The sequence below is a fragment of the Musca autumnalis genome, unplaced genomic scaffold (genome assembly GCF_047663935.1).
Source record: "Musca autumnalis isolate F117 unplaced genomic scaffold, ASM4766393v1 scaffold_5, whole genome shotgun sequence".
Lineage (NCBI taxonomy): Eukaryota > Metazoa > Arthropoda > Insecta > Diptera > Muscidae > Musca > Musca autumnalis.
The window spans coordinates 196,926,021-196,948,627 of NW_027412088.1; the positions used below are offsets into that span (position 1 = coordinate 196,926,021).

General features: G+C 40.2%; 2 protein-coding genes across 27 annotated transcripts in view; one reads left to right on the top strand and one right to left on the bottom strand.

Annotated features, from left to right (window-relative positions):
* Positions 1-22,607, top strand: part of Nadk1b (NAD kinase 1b) — an 88,473-nt gene that overhangs the window by 60,298 nt on the left and 5,568 nt on the right. The window contains exon 1 of one of the 26 annotated variants that reach the window (XM_073957306.1): positions 2,422-2,651. The exons of 24 other annotated variants lie outside the window; for them this stretch is intronic. Coding sequence is in view for 1 of the 2 variants with exons in the window: in XM_073957299.1 (XP_073813400.1) it covers positions 14,598-14,779 (182 nt within the window). In the remaining variant the exon portion in view is untranslated. Of the gene's footprint in view, positions 1-2,421; positions 2,652-10,534; positions 14,780-22,607 lie in introns of those variants that run through there. One more of the 26 variants, XM_073957299.1, reaches the window with a different exon arrangement.
* LOC141387480 (uncharacterized) lies at positions 17,098-21,252 on the bottom strand. Its single transcript, XM_073957307.1, has 3 exons — positions 20,834-21,252; positions 20,563-20,774; positions 17,098-17,236 (listed from the first exon to the last, which is right to left on the bottom strand). The coding sequence occupies exons 1-3, from the start codon at positions 20,872-20,874 to the stop codon at positions 17,169-17,171; spliced, it is 321 nt and encodes a 106-aa protein (XP_073813408.1). The 5' UTR covers positions 20,875-21,252; the 3' UTR covers positions 17,098-17,168.

Consider the following 22,607-nt stretch of genomic DNA (forward strand, 5'->3'; position numbering starts at 1 on the left):
TACAGGGAATACCTCCTGATATTCTATAAGAAACCTTACAGGGTAGCCGTAGGAAGGCCTTGTGTAAATTTCCTTTTGTTTACTTTCTTATATTTGCATATTGCATTTTATGAAAGTTTAAAACAATTTACCATTTTTTTAGCAACGTAAACCATAGGAATATGCCCACCGATCAATGCCGTCGAAAAAAATGTACTACATTATTCACCATGAATTGCATAAAGAATGACCTGAAGTTGATTACAACCAAAATTTTAGTCGATATTCCGTATTATTTTTCACATGAAGACGACTTTTTTGACGAGTGAGAATTTGTTTAGTTCCGTCAAGGTCTAGTGTCTGCTGGAAAGTTCTTATTGTATTGTTTATACTCAACTTTAAAATAAAATTGTTTTTTTACACTGAATTACTTATGAAATTACCTTTGAAATACATATTAATTGGGATATAGGGATGTCGATATCTAAAATTTCTGTTATTCGGGAATATTTTCTATCGAAAACTTATGGCAACCTCTGTTCAACCAGGCCGAAATGAAGTTTACCTATGGTAACCTCTATTCAGCCAGGCTGAATTAAAGTTTACTTATGGTAACATCTATTCAGCCAGGCTGAATTGAAGTTTACCTATGGTAACATCTATTCAGCCAGGCTGAATTGAAGTTTAGCTAAGGTTACCTCTATTCAACCAGTATGAATTGAAGTTTACCTATGGTAACCTCTATTCAGCCAGGCTGAATTGAAGTTTACCTATGGTAACATCTATTCAGCCAGGCTGAATTGAAGTTTACCTATGGTAACCTCTATTCAGCCAGGCTGAATTGAAGTTTACCTATGGTAACATCTATTCAGCCAGGCTGAATTGAAGTTTACCTATGGTAACCTCTATTCAGCCAGGCTGAATTGAAGTTTACCTATGGTAACCTCTATTCAGCCAGGCTGAATTGAAGTTTACCTATGGTAACCTCTATTCAGCCAGGCTGAATTGAAGTTTACCTATGGTAACCTCTATTCAGCCAGGCTGAATTGAAGTTTACCTATGGTAACCTCTATTCAGCCAGGCTGAATTGAAGTTTACCTATGGTAACCTCTATTCAGCCAGGCTGAATTGAAGTTTACCTATGGTAACCTCTATTCAGCCAGGCTGAATTGAAGTTTACCTATGGTAACCTCTATTCAGCCAGGCTGAATTGAAGTTTACCTATGGTAACCTCTATTCAGCCAGGCTGAATTGAAGTTTACCTATGGTAACCTCTATTCAGCCAGGCTGAATTGAAGTTTACCTATGGTAACCTCTATTCAGCCAGGCTGAATTGAAGTTTACCTATGGTAACCTCTATTCAGCCAGGCTGAATTGAAGTTTACCTATGGTAACCTCTATTCAGCCAGGCTGAATTGAAGTTTACCTATGGTAACCTCTATTCAGCCAGGCTGAATTGAAGTTTACCTATGGTAACCTCTATTCAGCCAGGCTGAATTGAAGTTTACCTATGGTAACCTCTATTCAGCCAGGCTGAATTGAAGTTTACCTATGGTAACCTCTATTCAGCCAGGCTGAATTGAAGTTTACCTATGGTAACCTCTATTCAGCCAGGCTGAATTGAAGTTTACCTATGGTAACCTCTATTCAGCCAGGCTGAATTGAAGTTTACCTATGGTAACCTCTATTCAGCCAGGCTGAATTGAAGTTTACCTATGGTAACCTCTATTCAGCCAGGCTGAATTGAAGTTTACCTATGGTAACCTCTATTCAGCCAGGCTGAATTGAAGTTTACCTATGGTAACCTCTATTCAGCCAGGCTGAATTGAAGTTTACCTATGGTAACCTCTATTCAGCCAGGCTGAATTGAAGTTTACCTATGGTAACCTCTATTCAGCCAGGCTGAATTGAAGTTTACCTATGGTAACCTCTATTCAGCCAGGCTGAATTGAAGTTTACCTATGGTAACCTCTATTCAGCCAGGCTGAATTGAAGTTTACCTATGGTAACCTCTATTCAGCCAGGCTGAATTGAAGTTTACCTATGGTAACCTCTATTCAGCCAGCTGAATTGAAGTTTACATATGGTAACCTCCATTCAGCCAGGCTGAATTGAAGATTTTCCATGGAAAGCTTTATTCAGCCAGTCTATATTGAAGATTTTCCACGGAAAGCTCTATTCAGCTAAGCTGAATTAAATTTATATATAGCTTTTATAGCCGTAATGAATTGAAAATTTCGTGTAGGTCATCCCTATTTTAATATCGTTGTCTATTGTATTAAATTTTATAAATAATTAATTATTTTAAATATTGTCACATAATGCGACAACGCATCAACACATTCCAAATAGACGAGCTGGAGGTACGTACCACTCGTTCACATCTCCGCCGACCGCTTAGAACTGAAAACAGCAACAATCAAAATGTTGTTGTTTTACACCTTAAGGCATTCCACGGTAAATAAAACCAACAGAGGTTTAGTGATTTTAAAACGCTTCAAAAGTTCAGTTCACAGCCGATAACGCTGAGAAGACACGCCACACCATATATTTCTGAATAAAAATAACAAAATACTCTTCCGAAAATAATAAAATTTAAAATAAATTTTGTGATAATTATTTAGAAAAATACACCACAAAAATGTTGTTGTAGAAAGGAAACGTGTTTAAAGGTATATAATTAAAAAATTAAAATTAATTAGAAAAAAATTAACAAAAAATAATGTGACTGTAAATTTGTGTATTGTAAATATTCATAAAAAATTTAAAAATACAATTAAAAAATGATGCCAAAATAGACTCGAATGCAGTTTAATGAATCATTTTTTGGTCGTTTAGAAAGCGTCGTAGAATTGCCACCCGCTACAGATTTTAAATAAGATCCAAAAATAGAAGTATAGCAGGAGTTTGTCTGGTACCTTATATACATTCGATGCCACAACCCAATGCCAATATGCACCATTAGACATCAGTTACATTGTGATTATAAAATATCATCCAAAAATGCCTGCCTATCAGCAATAACATGTCAACAATTAACCCTGTGTCAAATATTCTGAGTTTTGAAAGACCAAAGGTCTATTTAAAACTGACTCGGCTTGAAAATTTAGAGAAAACAGAATCTTAAGAGGAAATTTTTAATCAATTCAGTCCAAAGAAATCAGCGTACCATTCATTGGTCCTCCCCTTGTCTTCCTACACATTTTATATGATCAGTGATATGATTACTCACTCAGTCATTGTCGCAATTACGCTATCGTTTTGTAATAACATTAATGTCAATTTTACTTACGTCAAGCTAATGAATTTATTATAGTATTACGATATATAAACCTGGCAATGTACACATTAAATTGTAATTATAACAAAATATTCCTCTGAACTTTTGGACCTATTTAATATATAATTCAAAATATGTATTCGATAACATTTTCTTTCCTTTATTAGAAGATCAGAATAACTACGCATATATGGCGGAAGGTCTTCTTATAGAATCAAGGGCGATCATGCAATTTTGTCATAGGGAGCGAAGGGGTTGAAAAATAGAAAAAAACAATCGTCTAAAATACCAAAAAAATTTATCATCGTTTCATTTCGGACAAAAATTTGAAGACGAATTTTCATAGAACACTAAGTAGATAAAGTGGTCTTTGGGGTTACCAGACGCCCGGTCACATGGGACTGAAACTGGAAATAACTCGGTTATGAAATCCAGCCAGATATTCCTTTACTTGTACCGCATGTAGTGTGGAGAAATCTCAACTCTCCACACCATCACAAACATTTACGATCTTGTCCGGCAAACTTTCTCACATGAACTCTAGGGCGAGAATAGATCCCCTCTCAATATATAAGTGCAAGTTGTGTTCCTTTACTTACCTGAGGTTACCATTTGTTACCATTTTTAACCTGCAAAGCGTTCCTTAACCCCAAAATGTGGTAAAACTAGAAGCAATTTTTAAGAGAGTGGGAGAGAGATAGAGGCAAATTTCTTCGGGTAAAAAATTGCAATGAACGGAAACAAACAAAACAATTCCCGTACCAATCACACAAAGCCACAAACTTTTCAGCTTCTCTGAATCGTCTACTCCCTAGGAGAGCCCTCTAAGTAATTCCAAAGAGGGCGCCGGCCATGCATGATGTCGCTACTCCCGTGCAAAGATGTAGATGCAGATAGAGATATTGTAGAAGCAATCTTATTCCAAGAAAAATAATTATTATTATTTAAAAAATTTAAAAATATAGATGTTGTTGCTGCATTGTATTACCTGACACAAAATATATGGTTGAAGCAACAATATAATTTAGAATATTTTACAAATATATCTAGCAGCGTCTGACCACAGTGAGTGGCTTGCTGGTCTGCGTCTGACTCCAGTAAGAGCGACAGCAACACAAATTTATCGCCCTTATGGGCATTTTGATCGAGACCTGTAAGATCTTTTAATCCCCTATCCTGACCGTTGTAGTATTCAGGAACATGAGTAATCTAACTGAAGTGGCTTCTAGGCAAATTTTTCACCTGCCTCCATCCTGTTAATACCTAGGCAGTCTTGAAGAATGATTTCAGTTATGTTATCAACAAAGTTCAGGCCTATACAGGTTTATACGGGTCTGGTTCTGAATGTACTTACTTACTTACTTAGCTGGCCCATTACAGAACATTTGTTCTATAGGCCGAACTAAGAAGAGATCTCCATTCCTCTCTATTTGTTGCTTTGCACTCTGGAATACCGCGCCTTTTCATCTCAATATCCACTTGTTTGCGCCATCTATTCCTTGGCCTGCCAATTCTGCGTGCACCGCCATGTGGCATGTATTCATACGCCTTTTTAGCGGGTTCATCATCGCTCATTCTTATGATATGGCCTAGCCAACGCAATCGCTGCATCTCGATACGTTTAACAATATTGATGTCGTTGTATAGCAGATACAGCTCGTGGTTCATGCGACGTCGATATTCACCGTCAACGCAGATTGGTCCGTAGATCTTTCGAAGAATTTTTCTCTCAAACACACCAAGCACTGCCATGTCTGCTTGCGCAAGTACCCAGGCTTCGGAGCCATACATCAGCACGGGTAGTATCAGTGTTTTGTAGAGCGTTATTTTTGTTTGACGAGATGTGGCTTTGTTTTTAAACTGCTTACTTAATCCAAAGTAGCATCTGTTGGCCAATACAATTCTTCTTTTTATTTCACAACTGATGTCGTTTGTTGTGTTGACGGAGGTGCCGAGGTAGACGAAGTCTTTTACTACCTCAATATTATAGGAACCAACTTCCACAGTCGGTCCGAGCTCAATGGACGCATTGCGCGTCGACACCATCAACTTGGTCTTCTCACCGTTTACCGCCAGACCCACTTTAGCAGATTCTCCTTCGACCTTTATAAAGGTATCAGTTACTTCTTTTACTGATCGACCCATGATGTCTATATCATCAGCATAAGCAAGTAACATGTGACTATTGGTGTAGATTGTGCCACTTCTTTTGACGTTTGCCTCTCGTATAACCTTTTCTAGCAGGATGTTGAAGAGGTCACACGAAAGGCTGTCTCCTTGTCTGAAACCTCTTTTGGTACCAAACTCTTCGGAGAGGTTCTTTCCTATTTTAACTGAGGACCTCGTGTCAGTTAAAGTCATTTTACAAAGCCGGATGAGCTTTGCGGGAATACCAAATTCAGACATGGCTTGGAATACCTTTGAGCGCAGCGGACTGTCGAAGGCTGCTTTATAATCGACAAAAAGGTGGTAGGTGTCGATCTGCATCTCTTGGGTCTTCTCCAGGATTTGCCGCAGGGTAAATATCTGGTCAATGGTGGACTTGCCAGGTCTAAAGCCGCATTGGTATGGTCCAATAATCTCGTTGACCATTGGCTTTAGTCGTTCGCACAATATCCCTGACACGATCTTGTAGGCAATAGGGAGTAGACTTATGCCCCTATAGTTAGAGCATACAGTCTTATCTCCCTTCTTGTGGACGGGGCACAGGATACTCAGGTTCCAATCGTCGGGTACTCGTTCTTCCTGCCAGATGGTGCTAACTAGCTGATGAATACACCTTATCAGCGTGTCGCCTCCGGTTTTGAACAGCTCGGCTGGTAAGCCATCGGCCCCTGCTGCCTTATTATTCTTCAGCCGATTTATTGCTGTCTTTACCTCATCTTGGCTGGGCGGTATACATTCAATACCATCTTCTGGGATTGGGACTGTGGTATCTTCGTCTTCTTCGCTGCTATTGGATACCAACAGATTTGAAAAATGTTCTTTCCATATCCTGAGTATACTATCTGTATCAGTTACCAAATTACCTTGCTGGTCTCTACAGGAGGATGTGCCTGTACCAAAGCCATCAGTTTGATGCTTGACTCTTTGGTAGAATTTTCGGACTTCATTCTGGCTCCTGTACATCTCGATTTTTTCACACTCCCGCTTTTCCATCTCTCTCTTTTTCCTGCGGAAAAGACGTTTCTCCTCTCTCCTTTTCTCCCTGTATCTCTCTCGTGCGCTACGCGTTGCTACGGATTGTAAAGTAGCCTTATATGCCGCATTTTTCTCTTCGGTGGCAGCACGACACTCCTCATCATACCATGGATTCCTTGGTGGAGGTCTCTGGTATCCAAGTATGGATTTTGCGGCTGTTTGCATGGAGTGGGCAATGCTTTGCCATTGCGCTGATATGTTATCGGGATGAGGAGGGCTTTGATTAAGCAATTGGGCTAGTTGAGTGGAATATGCTGTGGCTATCTGTTGTGATTGCAGCTTACCGATGTCTAACTTTCGTGTTGTGTCTGCTCGTACTTTGTTTGCTACGTTTAAGCGGGTGCGTACCTTTGCTGCAACAAGGTAGTGGTCCGAATCAATGTTTGCGCCTCGGAACGATCGTACATCCAACACGCTCGATGAATGTCTTCCATCTATCAGAACATGATCAATTTGGTTTCTTGTTTTCTGATCTGGAGACAGCCAGGTGCCCTTATGAATATCGAGATGATTAAATCTGGTACTGCTAACTACCATGTTTTTTGCAGCTGCAAAGTCTATCAGTCTCATACCATTGTCAGATGTTTCACTGTGGAGACTGAATTTCCCGACTGTTGGGCCAAAGATATTCTCCTTTCCAATTTTGGCATTAAAATCGCCTAGAATGATTTTAATGTCGTGGGCAGGGCAACGGTCATATGTTTCTTCTAAGCACTCGTAAAATATATCTTTGGTCTGTTCGTCCTTTTCTTCAGTGGGAGCATGAGCGCAAATAAAGCTGATGTTGAAGAATTTAGCTTTTATTCGAATTGCAGCAAGTCTTTCATTCACTGGAGTGAAGCTGGATACAAGATGTTTTAGTCTCCGACTAACTACGAATCCACAACCAAACTCATGCTTTACGTCATGGCAGCTATAATACAGTGCGTCACCTTTAGGTGTTGTTGTGACGCCTTTCCCAATCCATCGTATTTCCTGTATGGCAGTAATATCGGTCTTGTACTTTTCAAGTACGTCTGCCAATGCGAAGACTGCACCTTCTCTATAAAGAGTGCGAACATTCCAGGTGCAGATTCGCAGATCATGGTCCTTAAAACGTTTGCGGGGTTCGTCAACTTTAGAGGGGTTTGTTTTTCTTTTCTTTCGTTTTTTCATAGTAGGCTGTTTATTCTAGGGGAGGGTTACTAACCCGACGCCCAAACCCAAGTTTTTAACGTTCTTATGGGTGAACGCGCGGCACATGTTAGCTCACTACCTTTAACGGGTGTTAAAGGCAGTTCCCCAGGTGACACCACGGGGAGGTCAGTGTCCACTTGGGATGAAAGAGGGACCAAGATAAATCCTGGGCTTTGCCATGTTAAAACCGGTCAGGACCGTTCCTTGGTATCTTCCATCCCCTACGTCACCCCTGGTTCTGAATGTAATGGCCGGAAACGTAATTTAACTTCGGACTTCAAGTTTGGACCCAATCTCTATAAAGGAGCTGTGGTCAAAATAAGTGTCCTTATGACACCATCATCCCAAAAAAACGGAAAATATCGCTACATCGGACAATATTTTTTAAACATAAGCTTTCCAATGATAACCATCATGTCCTGACAGAATTTTCCTAAAAGGAGCTTTTACCACAGCTCTTACTTACGGGTCACCATAAAAAAGGTTAAATGTCGCGACATCGGGCAATATTTTTTTAAAGATTTTATTATCTCAGTAGATAGCAATCTCCATAAGCTTTCCAATGATACTCATGTTGTACTGGCAAAATTTTCCTAAAAGAAGCTGTGGTCGAAATAAGTGTCTTTATGGCAGGGTCACAAAAAAACTGTAAATATCACGACATCGGCAATATTTTTTAAAGATTTTATTAGCTCAGGAGATAGCAATCTCGATAAGCTTTCCAATGATTCCCATGTTGTCCTGGCAAAATTTTCCTAAAAGAAGCTGTGGTCGAAATAAGTGTCCTTATGGAAGGATCGCCCAAAAAAATGGTAAATATCGAGACATCGGGCAATTTTTTTAACGATTTTATTAGATCAGAATTTAGCTATATCGATAAGCTTTCCAATGGTATCCACTTTGTCCTGGCAGAGTTTTCCGTAAACGACCTAAAAGGATATTTTTTTTACAAAGAAACACATTTTTGAATAGCTCTGTTATGTTTAACAGTACTCTGCTTACGCGCTGTTAAATAAAGCGTTAACAGAGCGGCTTGTGTCTTCGCTAGTTAAATACGAGTTTATCTTAATGGACGAGAAGTAAATTTGAAAACATGCTAAGCGCGATGAACACAGTAATGACTGATGCGAAAAACATCCATAAACTCCTCAGAGATATTTTCATACAGGCTGTGGACGTATACCAGCAGCTGAGACAAAATAGGGAAGTAATCACTCTATGTAAAGTTGCGAGAGAGACCCACGAAGACGAAAAAGTGCAAATGCACCCAGCAAAATGTTCGACGCCAAAGATGCCATTCAATCATGGGTGCAAGTGATCTGGCATGTCGTTTTTTTAGCATCTTCATCGATGAATTTTATATGAGCGTGGACCCCAAAAAATTCTATTAATTTTTGGATCCAAAGCATGTCATTTTCACCAATGCTTTGGCATGTCATTTTCACCAACCCTTTGCAATGACGTTATCATTACGACGAGAGTTTTAACAACGTTAGTTGTGATTTCGAGTCTCCGAAAACATCAAGCCTATTGTCAATAATTATTCTTATATACAAGGTGGCGCAAAAGTAATCCTCCTATCAGAAAATGCTATAATTTTTGCGATTGGTCCCTAATGTCAGTTCTGTTTTGACAATTGTGTAGTAAACACATGCGAAATACACGTTGATAAACAATGTTACGCTACACTGCTCCAGAACGCGGAATATTGGAGTATCGTTCTGCAGAGAATATTGCTGCTGTAGTCGAGGATGTCACGGATGCGCCTTCGACATAGACCAGACGACGTGCCACGCAAATGGGTATCAGTTGACGGTCTTTACAGCGAATTTTGGTACAATATTTGAAGATGTTTCCGTACAAAGTCCAGACGGTGCATCAGCTGTTAAATGCTGACCGCCAATCGCGTCAAACATACGATCAATCCATTCTTAATCACCACCAAGAGGAAGATGATTTTTCATCAAAAATAATCATGAGTGATGAGGCGCTCCAGACTTCTTTTTGTGGGGCTTTTTGAGCCCCTTCAAGCCTCAGACTCTTTCAGCTCTTAAAGACAATATCCGCCAAGAATGTTGACTTATCGCCGGAAGTTTTGGCCAAAGTGATGTAACATGCCATAAAAAGGGCTCAAATGACAATAAACTGTGGCGGCGGCCATTTATCTGATATCGTATTCTCGACTTGATGTTAAAAAATTAAAAGACCAAATAAAAATAATCCACAATGAAAATCAAAGACTTTCATTTTTTTTAATTACAGTCAAAAAACTTCGGAAGATTACTTTTGCGCCACCTTGTACATTAATATAGTGGAAATTAATATTAATTCTTTTCTTATGGTGAAATAATCTTTTTAATATGCTTAATGTTTTTGATTTTTTATACCACTTATGTATTGTAAGCGTTTTTTGTCTAGATATCTACTTTAAACAATGCAAGTTCCACATTATATTATGAGTTAAATATTGAATGAATTATTTTAGATTTCTTTATTACTATTTTTAATAAAAATCCCGTATGCTAACCAGGATTTTTTTATTAAATAATGAATTAATATGTTGTACATTAAAATATAAATAAATCGCTATTTTGACAATAAAACGACACTTTTTCATTTGCGCGTTGACAACCCTAATCACAAAAACATCCCTCGGTTGTCTATTTGCTGCGACGAATAGACAACCGAGTGCTAAATATGTAAGCGTGGTCGTCGATTATGCCTAACGAAAAAAAAGCTTAGGTTTAAAAATACGAAATAAGCAAAGGTGCACAAAAAAGGCGTTCGTTTGCTTAGTTAGCCGTGTGTGTCAATGTTGTGCAGCAATTGATGTGTACAGCTAATGCTAATGTTTTTAAATACTGGTTTTAAACCCTACATAAATGTACTGCTGGTTTCAATGAAAATAATACAATTTTCTTTTCTAAAGGTAAGGTCATATTAGGCAAATATTTTCTCCAGCGACCGGCAGTGTGCGCTTACTGAGAGCAAATATTTGCCTAATGTGACCGTACCTTAAGAAGATCGACCTGTCTTTTAATGCATACATATATTATTTAAAAGATCCTCATATTCACAATTATACTACGTTTTACTGCATGTAGTTCACGATCTACAATAACTATCGTGTGTTCAGGCTGATACTTTTATTTCAACTAAAGGCAGAAATTCGGAAATTGGATGTTGAATTAACAATCTAACCCCATTCTCTCTAAACAAAAAAACCTACTAATTTCAAAAACGTTACCAATATTCTTTGCATGATATGAGGATTAGCTTCGCTCTATTTGTTTTACCTTAGTGAATTTTGTAATTAGGTCACGTAGTGGTTTACCCAGTGGATGATCAGTCATTTAATTCATTCATTTATTGCGTTCATTACCTCTGTGTTTTTTATCCGATAATTTATCTTTGTTAATTTGGTATGTGTTGAAGTCTTTCAATCCAAATAGATTGGTAACCTGCCAATCACTTCAAAGAGACCTATTTCAACAAAAGAGATTCGCAAATCATTTATTCAGAGGCAGTGGATAATTTGAAAATAAATCGGTTATTGCCCAATACATACCGAACAAAATCAGTAATGTTTAATAATCGCTTAATTAGCTTTAGATAGGCACTGAAAGACAATCTGTATTACAGCCTATTGTTCGGAATATATCGGCTCTTATTTTTTTCGACAAGAGATAAACTCAATTAACAATTATTAATGGGTGTCAACTAACGCCCAATTTTTTTTATTAATTACCTCCAAACCATTGTCTCCTCTCCATTGAGTGTTTGGCATCCAGCCGCTGAGCGGCAGTAACAACAAAAGTTATGTACTCAAAAATATAAATAAATAAAACAATTGTTGGTGTAAAATAAATAAATTGTTAATGAAATTGTCTGCTGTTGGCTATTGTTGTCACTCGGCTAATGCATATTACTTCAATCTATTGAGAGGATATGCGAGAGGCATGCACTTGAAAATTATGCCAAGTCATTCGCAAGTTTTAAATATCAGTTATCGGAGACAATCGTGATTGGTATTAAAGGTTAACGAGAGAGGTATAATAAATTAAAGAAAGTTGTACAGCGTTAGGTTGAAGTGTTCTATGGTAAGAAACATATAGAAGACCTCAGATCTTCATATAGAAGACTACAAGACTTCCTATAGAAGACCACAGTCCTTTCTATAGACGACCACAGATCTTCCTATAGAAGACTACAGGTCTTCCTATAGAAGACCATAAGTCTTCCTATAGAAGACCAAACGTTTTCATATAGAAGACTCGAGGTCTTCCTTTAGAGGGCCACAGGTCTTCCTATTGAAGAACACAGGTCTTTCTATAGAAGACCCCATTTTTTTCCTATATAAGACCTGAGGTCTTCCTATAGAAGACCAAAGTTCTTCTAGAAGTCTTCCTACAGAAGGCCAGGTGATGTCTTTCTATATAAGACCAGAGGTCATCCTAAAGAAGACCATAGGTTTTCCAATAGAAGGCCATAGGTTTTCACCTAGAAGATCTCCGGTCGTCCTATAGAAGACCTCTGGTTATTCTATGGTCTTCCTATAGAAATCTACTCGTTTTTCTTCCTAATGAAGATCAGAGTTCACAGGACTTCCTACAGACCCCAGGTGTTCATATAGAAGACCTCAAGTCTTCATATAGAAGACCTCAAGTCTTCATATAGAAGACCTCAAGTCTTCATATAGAAGACCTCAGGTCTTCATATAGAAGACCTCAGGTCTTCATATAGAAGACCTCAGGTCTTCATATAGAAGACCTCATGTCTTCATATAGAGACCTCAGGTATTCATATAGAAGACCTCAGGTCTTCATATAGAGACCACAGGTATTCATATAGAAGACCTCAGGTCTTCATATAGAGACCTCAGGTTTTCGTATAGAATACCTCAGGTATTCATAGAGAAGACCTCAGGTATTCATATAGAAGACCTCAGGTATTCATATAGAAGACCTCAGGTCTTCATATAGAGACCACAGGTCTTCATATAGAGACCTCAGGTATTAATATTGAAGACCACAGGTCTTCATATAGAAGACCATAGGTCTTCATATAGAAGACCATAGGTCTGCATATAGAAGACCTATGGCATTCATATAGAAGAGCACATGTCTTCATATAGCAGACCTCAGGTATTCATATAAAAGACCTCAGGCATTCATATAGAAGACCTCAGGTATTCATATAGAAGACCTCAGGTCTTCATATAGAGACCACAGGTCTTCATATAGAGACCTCAGGTATTAATATTGAAGACCACAGGTCAGAAGACCTCAGGTCTTCATATAGAAGTCCTCAGGTCTTCATATAGAAGACCTCAGGTTTTCATATAGAAGACCTCAGGTCTTCATTTAGAAGACCTCAGGTCTTCATATAGAAGACCTCAGGTCTTCATATAGAAGGCCTTAGGTCTGCATATAGAAGACCTCATGTCTTTATATAGAATACCTCAGGTCTTCATATAGATGACCTCTGGTCTTCATATAGATGACCTCTGGTCTTCATATTGACGACCTCAAGTCTTCATATAGACGACCTAAGGTCTTCATATAGAATACTACAGGACCTCTGGTCTTCATATAAAAGACCTCAGATCTTCATATAGAAGATCTCAGGCCTTCATATAGAAGATCTCAGGCCTTCATATAGAAGACCTCAGGTCTTCATATAGAAGACCTCAGATCTTCATATAGAAGACCTCAGGTCTTCATATAGAATACCTCTGGTCTTCATATAAAAGACTTCAGATCTTTATATTGAAGACCTCAGGTCTTCATATAGAAGACCTCAGGTCTTCAACTAGAATACCTCTGGTCTTCATAAAAAGACCTCAGATCTTCATATAGAAGACCTCAGATCTTCATATAGAAGATCTCAAGTCTGCATATAGAAGACCATAGTTCTTCATATAGAAGACCTCAGGTCTTATATAGAAGTCCATAATTTTTCATATGGAAGACCTCAGGTTTTCTTATAGAGGAAGGTCTTTTAAATTTCCCAAATTTATCACACTCTCCTCCTAACAACTAATTCCGACTGAGAATAATCTCAAAACAAAATGCAAAGCGTTGCCAATTGTTTGTGAGGGGGAAAAATCGTTAAACCTGCCGGCAACATGATTTGTCATCGTCGTCAATTCTCACCTCCATAGACCGCATTAATAAAAGGCAATAAAATTTTGCTCTTCTCAGTTGGTCACTGTTGTTGTTGTTTGCTGTAGATCACACACAAAATGTTTGTTGGCTAAACGCAACGATCTCTTATGCTTGAATTTTGTAAGCGTTTTAGTTTACGATATCTGAGGCCAACTAAACAGCAAAAGCTTAATGGCCCAGACAGTTACTCTGTGGGTTACCAGTGTTAATATAACCTTCGATCATAGCACACAGTTTGACGGTATACGAGTGAGACGCATAAAACAATTTTATTTTATAGACGAGGCACAAGCATCGAACGATCAAATTGATCGAATGCGTGTTGATATTCAAATTGAAAAAAACAGTTAAAGTTTTGGCGGTGGAACATCATTTTCAAGTGGCATTTGTTTAAGTGTTGTAATTCCCAACTTTTTCAGCCTCCATAAAGCAGAAGAACAAAAAAATGGAAATTTGAATTCTTGAATTTCGAAATTTCAATACTCATTTTCATTGACAACAACAACGACAATAATCAAATCATACTCTGTGTGTGTTCTCTGTAAATTTCCTCCAACAACAAGTTCAACAACTTTGTTTTGTTTATGTGCGACGAATGTAGACGAGGAAAGCAAAAAAGCAAAGCAAAAAAAACAGTTTTTATTAACTCAAGATTTTGTGAATTCATAAATCACTTGCAACAACAAATAAAACGCTTGAAAACTTTTTTGTCTCGAGCAGGTGTTCAAAGGAGGAAACCTGTTGTCAAAAACAATAAACAAAATCCTTAATAACCCATCATCATCAGCTTCGTCATGTTGCCCAATAATAACAATAAAAATGGCAAACATCTGTTTGACGAGGAGGACCAATTGTTGAGCTCCCTAACAAACAAAAATGGTGTAATTTTTGAAACCGAATTAAAAAATTCAACTACACAAGCTATGGAAAATCTTTCATTGATGGATAAAATTCATCCTTCAATGCGGACCTTAAGGTATTCAATGGTGATTATTTAATAAATGGTTTATTTATTTATTTATCTACTTATTTTGTCTGTATTGGGAATAGAGAGGTGTGCTTTAACCTTCTGGTAGCTTAATTTGTTTTTCTTTAATCATCATCATTGTCATCATCATCGGCAGCAGCAGCAAGGTACCCAGTTTATAATGTCAATATGATTACAATCTTTTATAGATAGATGATGTACACATGTTCATACATGTGTTTATTGCCAGCTGCTCTTCACACACCTCCAAAACTTATTTAGGTGTACACTCCCCTCTAATCTTTATCAAGAGATAAAAATTCAAGAATGTTTTATATTTTATTGAAGCTTCAATTTTTTTTATTTGGAGCCCAATGATTAATGAAAATCTGCCGTTCAGAGCCTATAAAGTCAGCCGATCCACTGAAAGAGACAGTTATTGGTAAATGGTTCGACCAGTAAGAATGTTAAATTGACAGTTGTCCTTATTTGCCTCAATGGGCGGAACGTTATTTACATTTGGCGAACTGTAACGCTCTTCACTAAATCTACTGGGATGTCTTCTTTCAACGTACCAAAAGTTCTGCCAGTCAAATATGTGCCTTTATGATCATTACTTCGTTCGGAATCACGTAATTCGTGATGTCCATTACAGTCTTCTAGTAGCAGACAAGCGCCCAAATGTCATCTCCTTTATAATAACAAACCCTAGGGACTATTTAGACAAACGTAGAGGACCCTATGGAACATCTATACTAGACAACACTTGCCATCTACTCTGCAATTTTTTATCGTAGGGGCCATCTACTCTGCAATTGTTTATCTTACAAAGGGTCCATAGAAGCCCTCATTCTTTCAAAATGGGTCTATAGAAGTATCCATTCTTTCAAAATGGGTCTATAGAAGCATCCATTCTTTCAGAAAGGGTCTATAGAAGCACCCTTCCTTTCAGTCTATAGAAGCACCCTTCCTTTCAGTCTATAGAAGCACCCTTCCTTTCAGTCTATAGAAGCACCCTTCCTTTCAGTCTATAGAAGCAGCCTTTCTTTCAGCAAGGGTCTATAGAAGCAGCCTTTCTTTCAGCAAGGGTCTATAGAAGCACCCTTTCTTTCAGCAAGGGTCTATAGAAGCAGCCTTTCTTTCAGCAAGGGTCTATAGAAGCACCCTTTCTTTCAGCAAGGGTCTATAGAAGCACCCTTTCTTTCAGCAAGGGTCTATAGAAGCACCCTTTCTTTCAACAAGGGTCTATAGAAGCACCCTTCCTTTCAGTCTATAGAAGCACCCTTCCTTTCAGTCTATAGAAGCACCCTTCATGTCAGTCTATAGAAGCAGCCTTTCTTTCAGCAAGGGTCTATAGAAGCACCCTTTCTTTCAGCAAGGGTCTATAGAAGCACCCTTTCTTTCAGCAAGGGTCTATAGAAGCACCCTTTCTTTCAGCAAGGGTCTATAGAAGCACCCTTTCTTTCAGCAAGGGTCTATAGAAGCACCCTTTCTTTCAACAAGGGTCTATAGAAGCACCCTTCCTTTCAGTCTATAGAAGCAACCCTCCTTTCAGTCTATAGAAGCAACCTTCCTTTCAGTCTATAGAAGCACCCTTCCTTTCAGTCTATAGAAACAACCTTCCTTTCAGTCTATAGAAACACCCTTTCTTTGAGCAAGGGTCTATAGAAACACCCTTTCTTTGAGCAAGGGTCTATAGAAACACCCTTTCTTTGAGCAAGGGTCTATAGAAGCACCCCTTCTTTGAGCAAGGGTCTATAGAAGCACCCTTTCTTTGAGCAAGGGTCTATAGAAGCACCCTTTCTTTGAGCAAGGGTCTATAGAAGCACCCTTTCTTTGAGCAAGGGTCTATAGAAGCACCCTTTCTTTGAGCAAGGGTCTATAGAAGCACCCTTTCTTTGAGCAAGGGTCTATAGAAGCACCCTTTCTTTCAGCAACGGTCTATAGAAGCACCGTTTCTTTCAGCAAGGGTCTATAGAAGCACCCTTTCTTTGAGCAAGGGTCTATAGAAGTACCCTTTCTTTGAGCAAGGGTCTATAGAAGTACGCCTTCTTTGAGCAAGGGTCTATAAAACACCCTTTCTTTGAGCAAGGGTCTATAGAAGCACCCTTTCGTTGAGCATGGGTCCATAGAAGCACCCTTTCTTTCAGCAAGGGTCTATAGAAGCACCCTTTCTTTCAGCAAAGGTCTATAGAAGCACCTTTTCTTTCGGCAAGGGTCTATAGAAGCACCGTTTCTTTCAGCAAGTGTGTATAGAAGCACCCTTTCTTTGAGCAAGGGTCTATAGAAACACCCTTTCTTTGAGCAAGGGTCTATAGAAGCACCCCTTCTTTGAGCAAGGGTCTAGGTTAGGTTAGGTTAGGTTTGGGGATGTGTAGTCAATATATATGTATATTGACTACGCCACTCGGAGACCTTTCGGTCCATTGTGATCATCCATAAAGAAAAAAGGAGGTTCAGAATTACCTGAAAAGAGAAGAGAAAAGAGAGAAGACTAAAGAAAAAAGGGGGTGTGGTTTGGAGAGTAATAATAAATGAATTAATTATAAGAAATAATGAAGATGTAATAAAGACAGAGAGGGTGGTTTTTTTGGCGATGGTGGAAAAAACTGTCAGAGAAGTAGTTACGCTTATGGGTCGCGCCGTCCCAGCCACTTCAGATTTTTAATGATGTTGTTTATGATTGTTGGTTCCATGTTTGAGTAGAAGGTTAAGCTTGGAGGAAAGCGTACTCCTGTTAGTCTATACCGCTTTCGAGTTAACATCGGGCAACGACATAGAATATGCTCGATCGTCTCCGTTTCCTCCTCATCTTCACAGAGCCTGCAATAGTCCACGCCATCATCCTGCCATTTGCCGATAAAAGCTCGGATGTTGCAATGGCCGGTAATGACTCCCGTCAATACCCTGATTTCTGACTTACTCAGACTTAAAAGCGAAGTTGTTCTCTTTGTTGAAAGATTCGGCCAAATGGCCCTTGACACGTTGCACCTTGGTTCATTATGCCATAGTTCCTTGGCCTGTTCTTCAAAGAACGTCTCCACCTTCCGAAAAACGTGACATATGGGTGGTTTAATAGAAACAGTGATAGCTTGACTTGTTGATTGAGATCCGTGTCTTGCCAATTCATCTGCCTTCTCGTTTCCCACAATGTCACAGTGACCCGGTACCCAGCAGAGTCGGACAGCGTTAGTTAGGTTCGCCAAAGCAGTTCTACACTCAAGAACGGCCTCAGACATGATATTGGGGGATTTGATGGCTTTAAGAGCCGGCTGACTATCAACGAAGATAGTCACCGGTTCAAAGATTTCAGCATCCAGACTTTTTATCAACTCTGCGGCCATTTTGATCGCGAAGATTTCTGCTTGGAAAACGCTACAGTCGCTGTTCAACCTATAAGAGTACTCGAGGCAAAGCTTTTCGCAGTAGACGCCAGCTCCGGTACCTTCTTCCATCTTGGAACCGTCTGTATAGAAAGCCAGACCGTCCAGAGGAGGGTTACCACGGATCCAGTCATCTCTACTAGGGATAACGACCTCAAAATCATCAAATCTATGGATTGGTGATAAGTAGTCGCTGAACTTCCCCTGCTGATTTAAGCCAAGGTTTGGCCCTAGCTCTCGAATGCATGCATGACCATAGGTGCTGTCACGCCAACGATTCAATTCATGTAGCCTTAGAGCACTACGTGCTGCTTGACCTTTGATGCTAATTCTCGTGGGCAAGAGGTTTAGCATCGCGTTCAGAGCTGCTTGTGGTGTACTTCTAAAAGCTCCAGTTATCAGGATCGAGGCTGCCCTTTGCACCTTGTCTATGCTGCCCGAGTTCGATTTGTGTCGAAGCGCATGCCACCAGACAAGACATCCGTAGGATAGGATGGGTCTCACCACAGTATTATACAACCAGTGTATAATAGCTGGATTTAGACCCCAACTTTTCCCAATCGAATTCTTACATGAATAGAGTGCGATCATACCTCTCTTCGTCCGTTCCTCGACGTTCCTTTTCCATCTCAGTTGAGAATCCAGGATTGTACCTAGGTATTTGGCCTCAGGAGATAGATGCAACTGCACTCCATCCAATGTTGGTGGTATGAAGTCGCCAAGCTTACGCTTTCTGGTGAACAATACCAGTTCTGTTTTCGTTGGATTTACACCAAGGCCATTTGTGGTGGCCCAACGAGACAGCTTTGATAAGGCTCCTTGCATAAGCTCCGAAATAGTGGACAAGAATTTGCCAGTTATTAGTAAAACTACATCATCCGCGTATGCGACAACCTTGATGCCCTGATTGTCGAATTCCGCCAAAATATTGTTTATCACAAGTAGCCACAGCAGCGGTGAGAGTACACCTCCCTGGGGAGTACCTCGTGTTACTGTCTTCCTTGTTGTCAACTCCCCAATACTGGAATTTATGATCCTGCTCTCCAGCATTCTCTTTATCCAGCAGATCAGGGTTTCCGGGGTGTTGACCGATCTAAGCGAGAGATGAATGGATTCAAGTTTTACGTTGTTAAAGGCTCCTTCTATATCCAGGAAAGCCGCCAAGGTAAAGTTTGAGTTCTCCATATTTCTCTCAATGAAACCCACGACCTCATGAAGAGCAGTTTCGACAGATTTACCTTTCATGTAGGCATGCTGCGAGTCGCTCAGCGAGGCAGTGTCTACAAAGCTCCTAATCTCCAGATCGATCAGTCGTTCGAGTGTCTTGAGGAGAAAGGAGGATAGACTAATAGGTCTGTAGTCTTTCGGTGCAGAGTGACTGGCTTTCCCCGCTTTGGGGATGTAAGTTACCTTTACCTCTTTCCACAGATCTGGTACGCAGGAAAGAAACAAACAGGCCCTAAAGATCTCCTCCAGAATTTGGTATATCTGCGGTGCAGCAAATTGAAGCATCGCAGGAATTACTCCATCTGGACCAGGTGACTTATAGGGTTTGAATGTACTTACTGCCCACTTTATTTTGTTTCTGCTTACAACCTTATCAATGAGGCTCTCGTCCACTGACTCTTGGACTTGGAAGTTGTCACATTCAATGTGAAGGTTACTGGCATCCGTGCAGTCAGGGAAGTGGGTCTCAGCTAGAAGGTTTAGAGTCTCAAGACCTGAGTTTGTCCACGTGCCGTCCGGTTTTTTTGACACTACCGATGGATTTGGGGTCCTTCGAGAGTATCTTACGGAATCTGGCAGCGTCGTTTACCCCTTCTACAGACTCACAGAAACAAACCCATGACTTCTTTTTGGCGCGCTTGATTTCACTCTTGTATTTGGTGAAACTCGCTTTATACGATTCCCAGTCACTGTCAAGTTTCGTCGAGTGCGCCTTGTTGTACAACTTTTTGGTGTTTTTCCGTAGTTCGCCAAGTTCCTTGTTCCACCACACCGGTTGGGATTTCTTCCCAGGATAAGTTAATGGACAGGCATCCTTATGGCAGCGAAGAAGGATTTCTGTTAGGTTGGACACCTTACTGTTAAGCTCAGCAACTGTTTCTATCCTTCCGGGGAGTGTCAGTTGATGGTTCGTCAGATCAGTGAACCTTCCCCAGTCCGTCCTTCTCGGGTTCCTATAAGGATTTTGGCGGACTCCGTCGAAAGAGATTTCAAAGTATATCCTCATATGATCCGAAAAGGAGCATTTGTTGGATACCCTCCAGTTCCTGACGACAGAATCATCTAAATTTGACAGGGTTAGATCAATGACCTCCTCCCTGCCTCTAATTTTAAAGGTGGGATCGTTTCCTATATTACATATTCTTAGATTGTAAGATAATATAAAATTGAAAATCGATTCACCTCTAGTGTTTGTGTCTTTGCTGCCCCAGTGAAAATGGTGGGCGTTGGCGTCACATCCAAGGATAACGTTACAAACGCCCAGGTTCTCCTTCAGCAGCCTGTGTACCCCCTGATTTGGTGGATCAGGGTCCTCATACGGCATGTAGATTGAGGACAGGAGAGTGGCCTTCTCCCTGCCGTTCTCCAGTCGCACCGTGCACATGTCTCCATTACTGTAATTAGATAGAAAGATTAGATTGAGGTTCTTCCTACCTACCACACAGGTCCTCACCTTGTCCCCTTCGGACGATGCAAAGACCTCGAAGTTGGCATTGTTCAGTCCAGAGACCTTATTTTTATATATATAAGGTTCCTGGACTAGAACAATGTCTACCTCTGAGTTCGTGAGGGACAGGAGTAGTTCGGCGGCAGCTGCTTTACAATGATGCAGATTAATCTGCAAAATGCGTAGCACCTGCCGCCTGCCTACTCCTACTGACTTCCGCGAGGTGGACTCAGTCGGAACCGAACCCATCCTGAACCGAAGTTCAGTTTTCCCTCACGAATCTTAAGGTACTCCTCTCCTGAGGAGTCTACCGCCATCTTAATGTCCATCCCTCCATTCTCCTTACAAGGGGTGAGACTCATTACAGTCCAGTCCTTAGTAAGGAGACCGGGGTTCTGGAGCTCCAGCATCCTCAGCAGAAGTTCCTTATCCTTATTATCTATAGAAGCACCCTTTCTTTGAGCAAAGGTCTATAGAAGCACCCTTTCTTTGAGCAAGGGTCTATAGAAGCACCCTTTCTTTGAGCAAGGGTCTATAGAAGCACCCTTTCTTTGAGCAAGGGTCTATAGAAGCACCCTTTCTTTGAGCAAGGGTCTATAGAAACACCCTTTCTTTGAGCAAGGGTCTATAGAAGCACCCCTTCTTTGAGCAAGGGTCTATAGAAGCACCCTTTCTTTGAGCAAGGGTCTATAAAACACCCTTTCTTTGAGCAAGGGTCTATAGAAGCACCCTTTCGTTGAGCAAGGGTCCATAGAAGCACCCTTTCTTTCAGCAAGGGTCTATAGAAGCACCCTTTCTTTCAACAAGGGTCTATAGAAGCACCCTTTCTTTCAGCAAGGGTCTATAGAAGCACCCTTTCTTTCAGCAAGGGTCTATAGAAGCACCCTTTCTTTCAGCAAGGGTCTATAGAAGCACCCTTTCTTTCAGCAAGGGTCTATAGAAGCACCCTTTCTTTCAGCAAGGGTCTATAGAAGCACCCTTTCTTTCAACAAGGGTCTATAGAAGCACCCTTTCTTTCAGCAAGGGTCTATAGAAGCACCCTTTCTTTGAGCAAGGGTCTATAGAAGCACCCTTTCTTTGAGCAAGGGTCTATAGAATCACCCTTTCTTTCAGCAAGGGTCTATAGAAGCACCCTTTCTTTCAGCAAGGGTCTATAGAAGCACCCTTTCTTTCAGCAAGGGTCTATAGAAGCACCCTTTCTTTGAGCAAGGGTCTATAGAAGCACCCTTTCTTTGAGCAAGGATCTATAGAAGCACCCTTTCTTTGAGCAAGGGTCTATAGAAGCACCCTTTCTTTCAGCAAGGGTCTATAGAAGCACCCTTTCTTTCAGCAAGGGTCTATAGAAGCACCCTTTCTTTCAGCAAGGGTCTATAGAAGCACCCTTTATTTCAGAAAGGGTCTATATAAGCTCCGCTTCTTCCATCTATTGCACTACTAACGATAAGCCTAGGTGTAACCTACTCAAAAGATAATAACTTGGCCTCCGATCTATTCTACAGTAGACGACCCTAAAGTATATCGACTCCGAAAGAGGACCTGTAGGTCTTCTCATAGAAAACCATTATGTCTTCTCAATTAAGTCCAAAAGGTCTTCTTCAAGAAGATCAATAGGCCTTTCATTGAAGACCAATATGTCTTCTCATAGAAGACCATTAGGTTTTCTCATTGAAGACCAGTAGTACTCCTTTAAAAAGACCAGAAGGTCGTCCCAAAGAGGTCTAGTAGATCTTCTCTTAAATAACCAGTAGTAGGACCTCCAGGTCTTCTCATAGCAGACAAG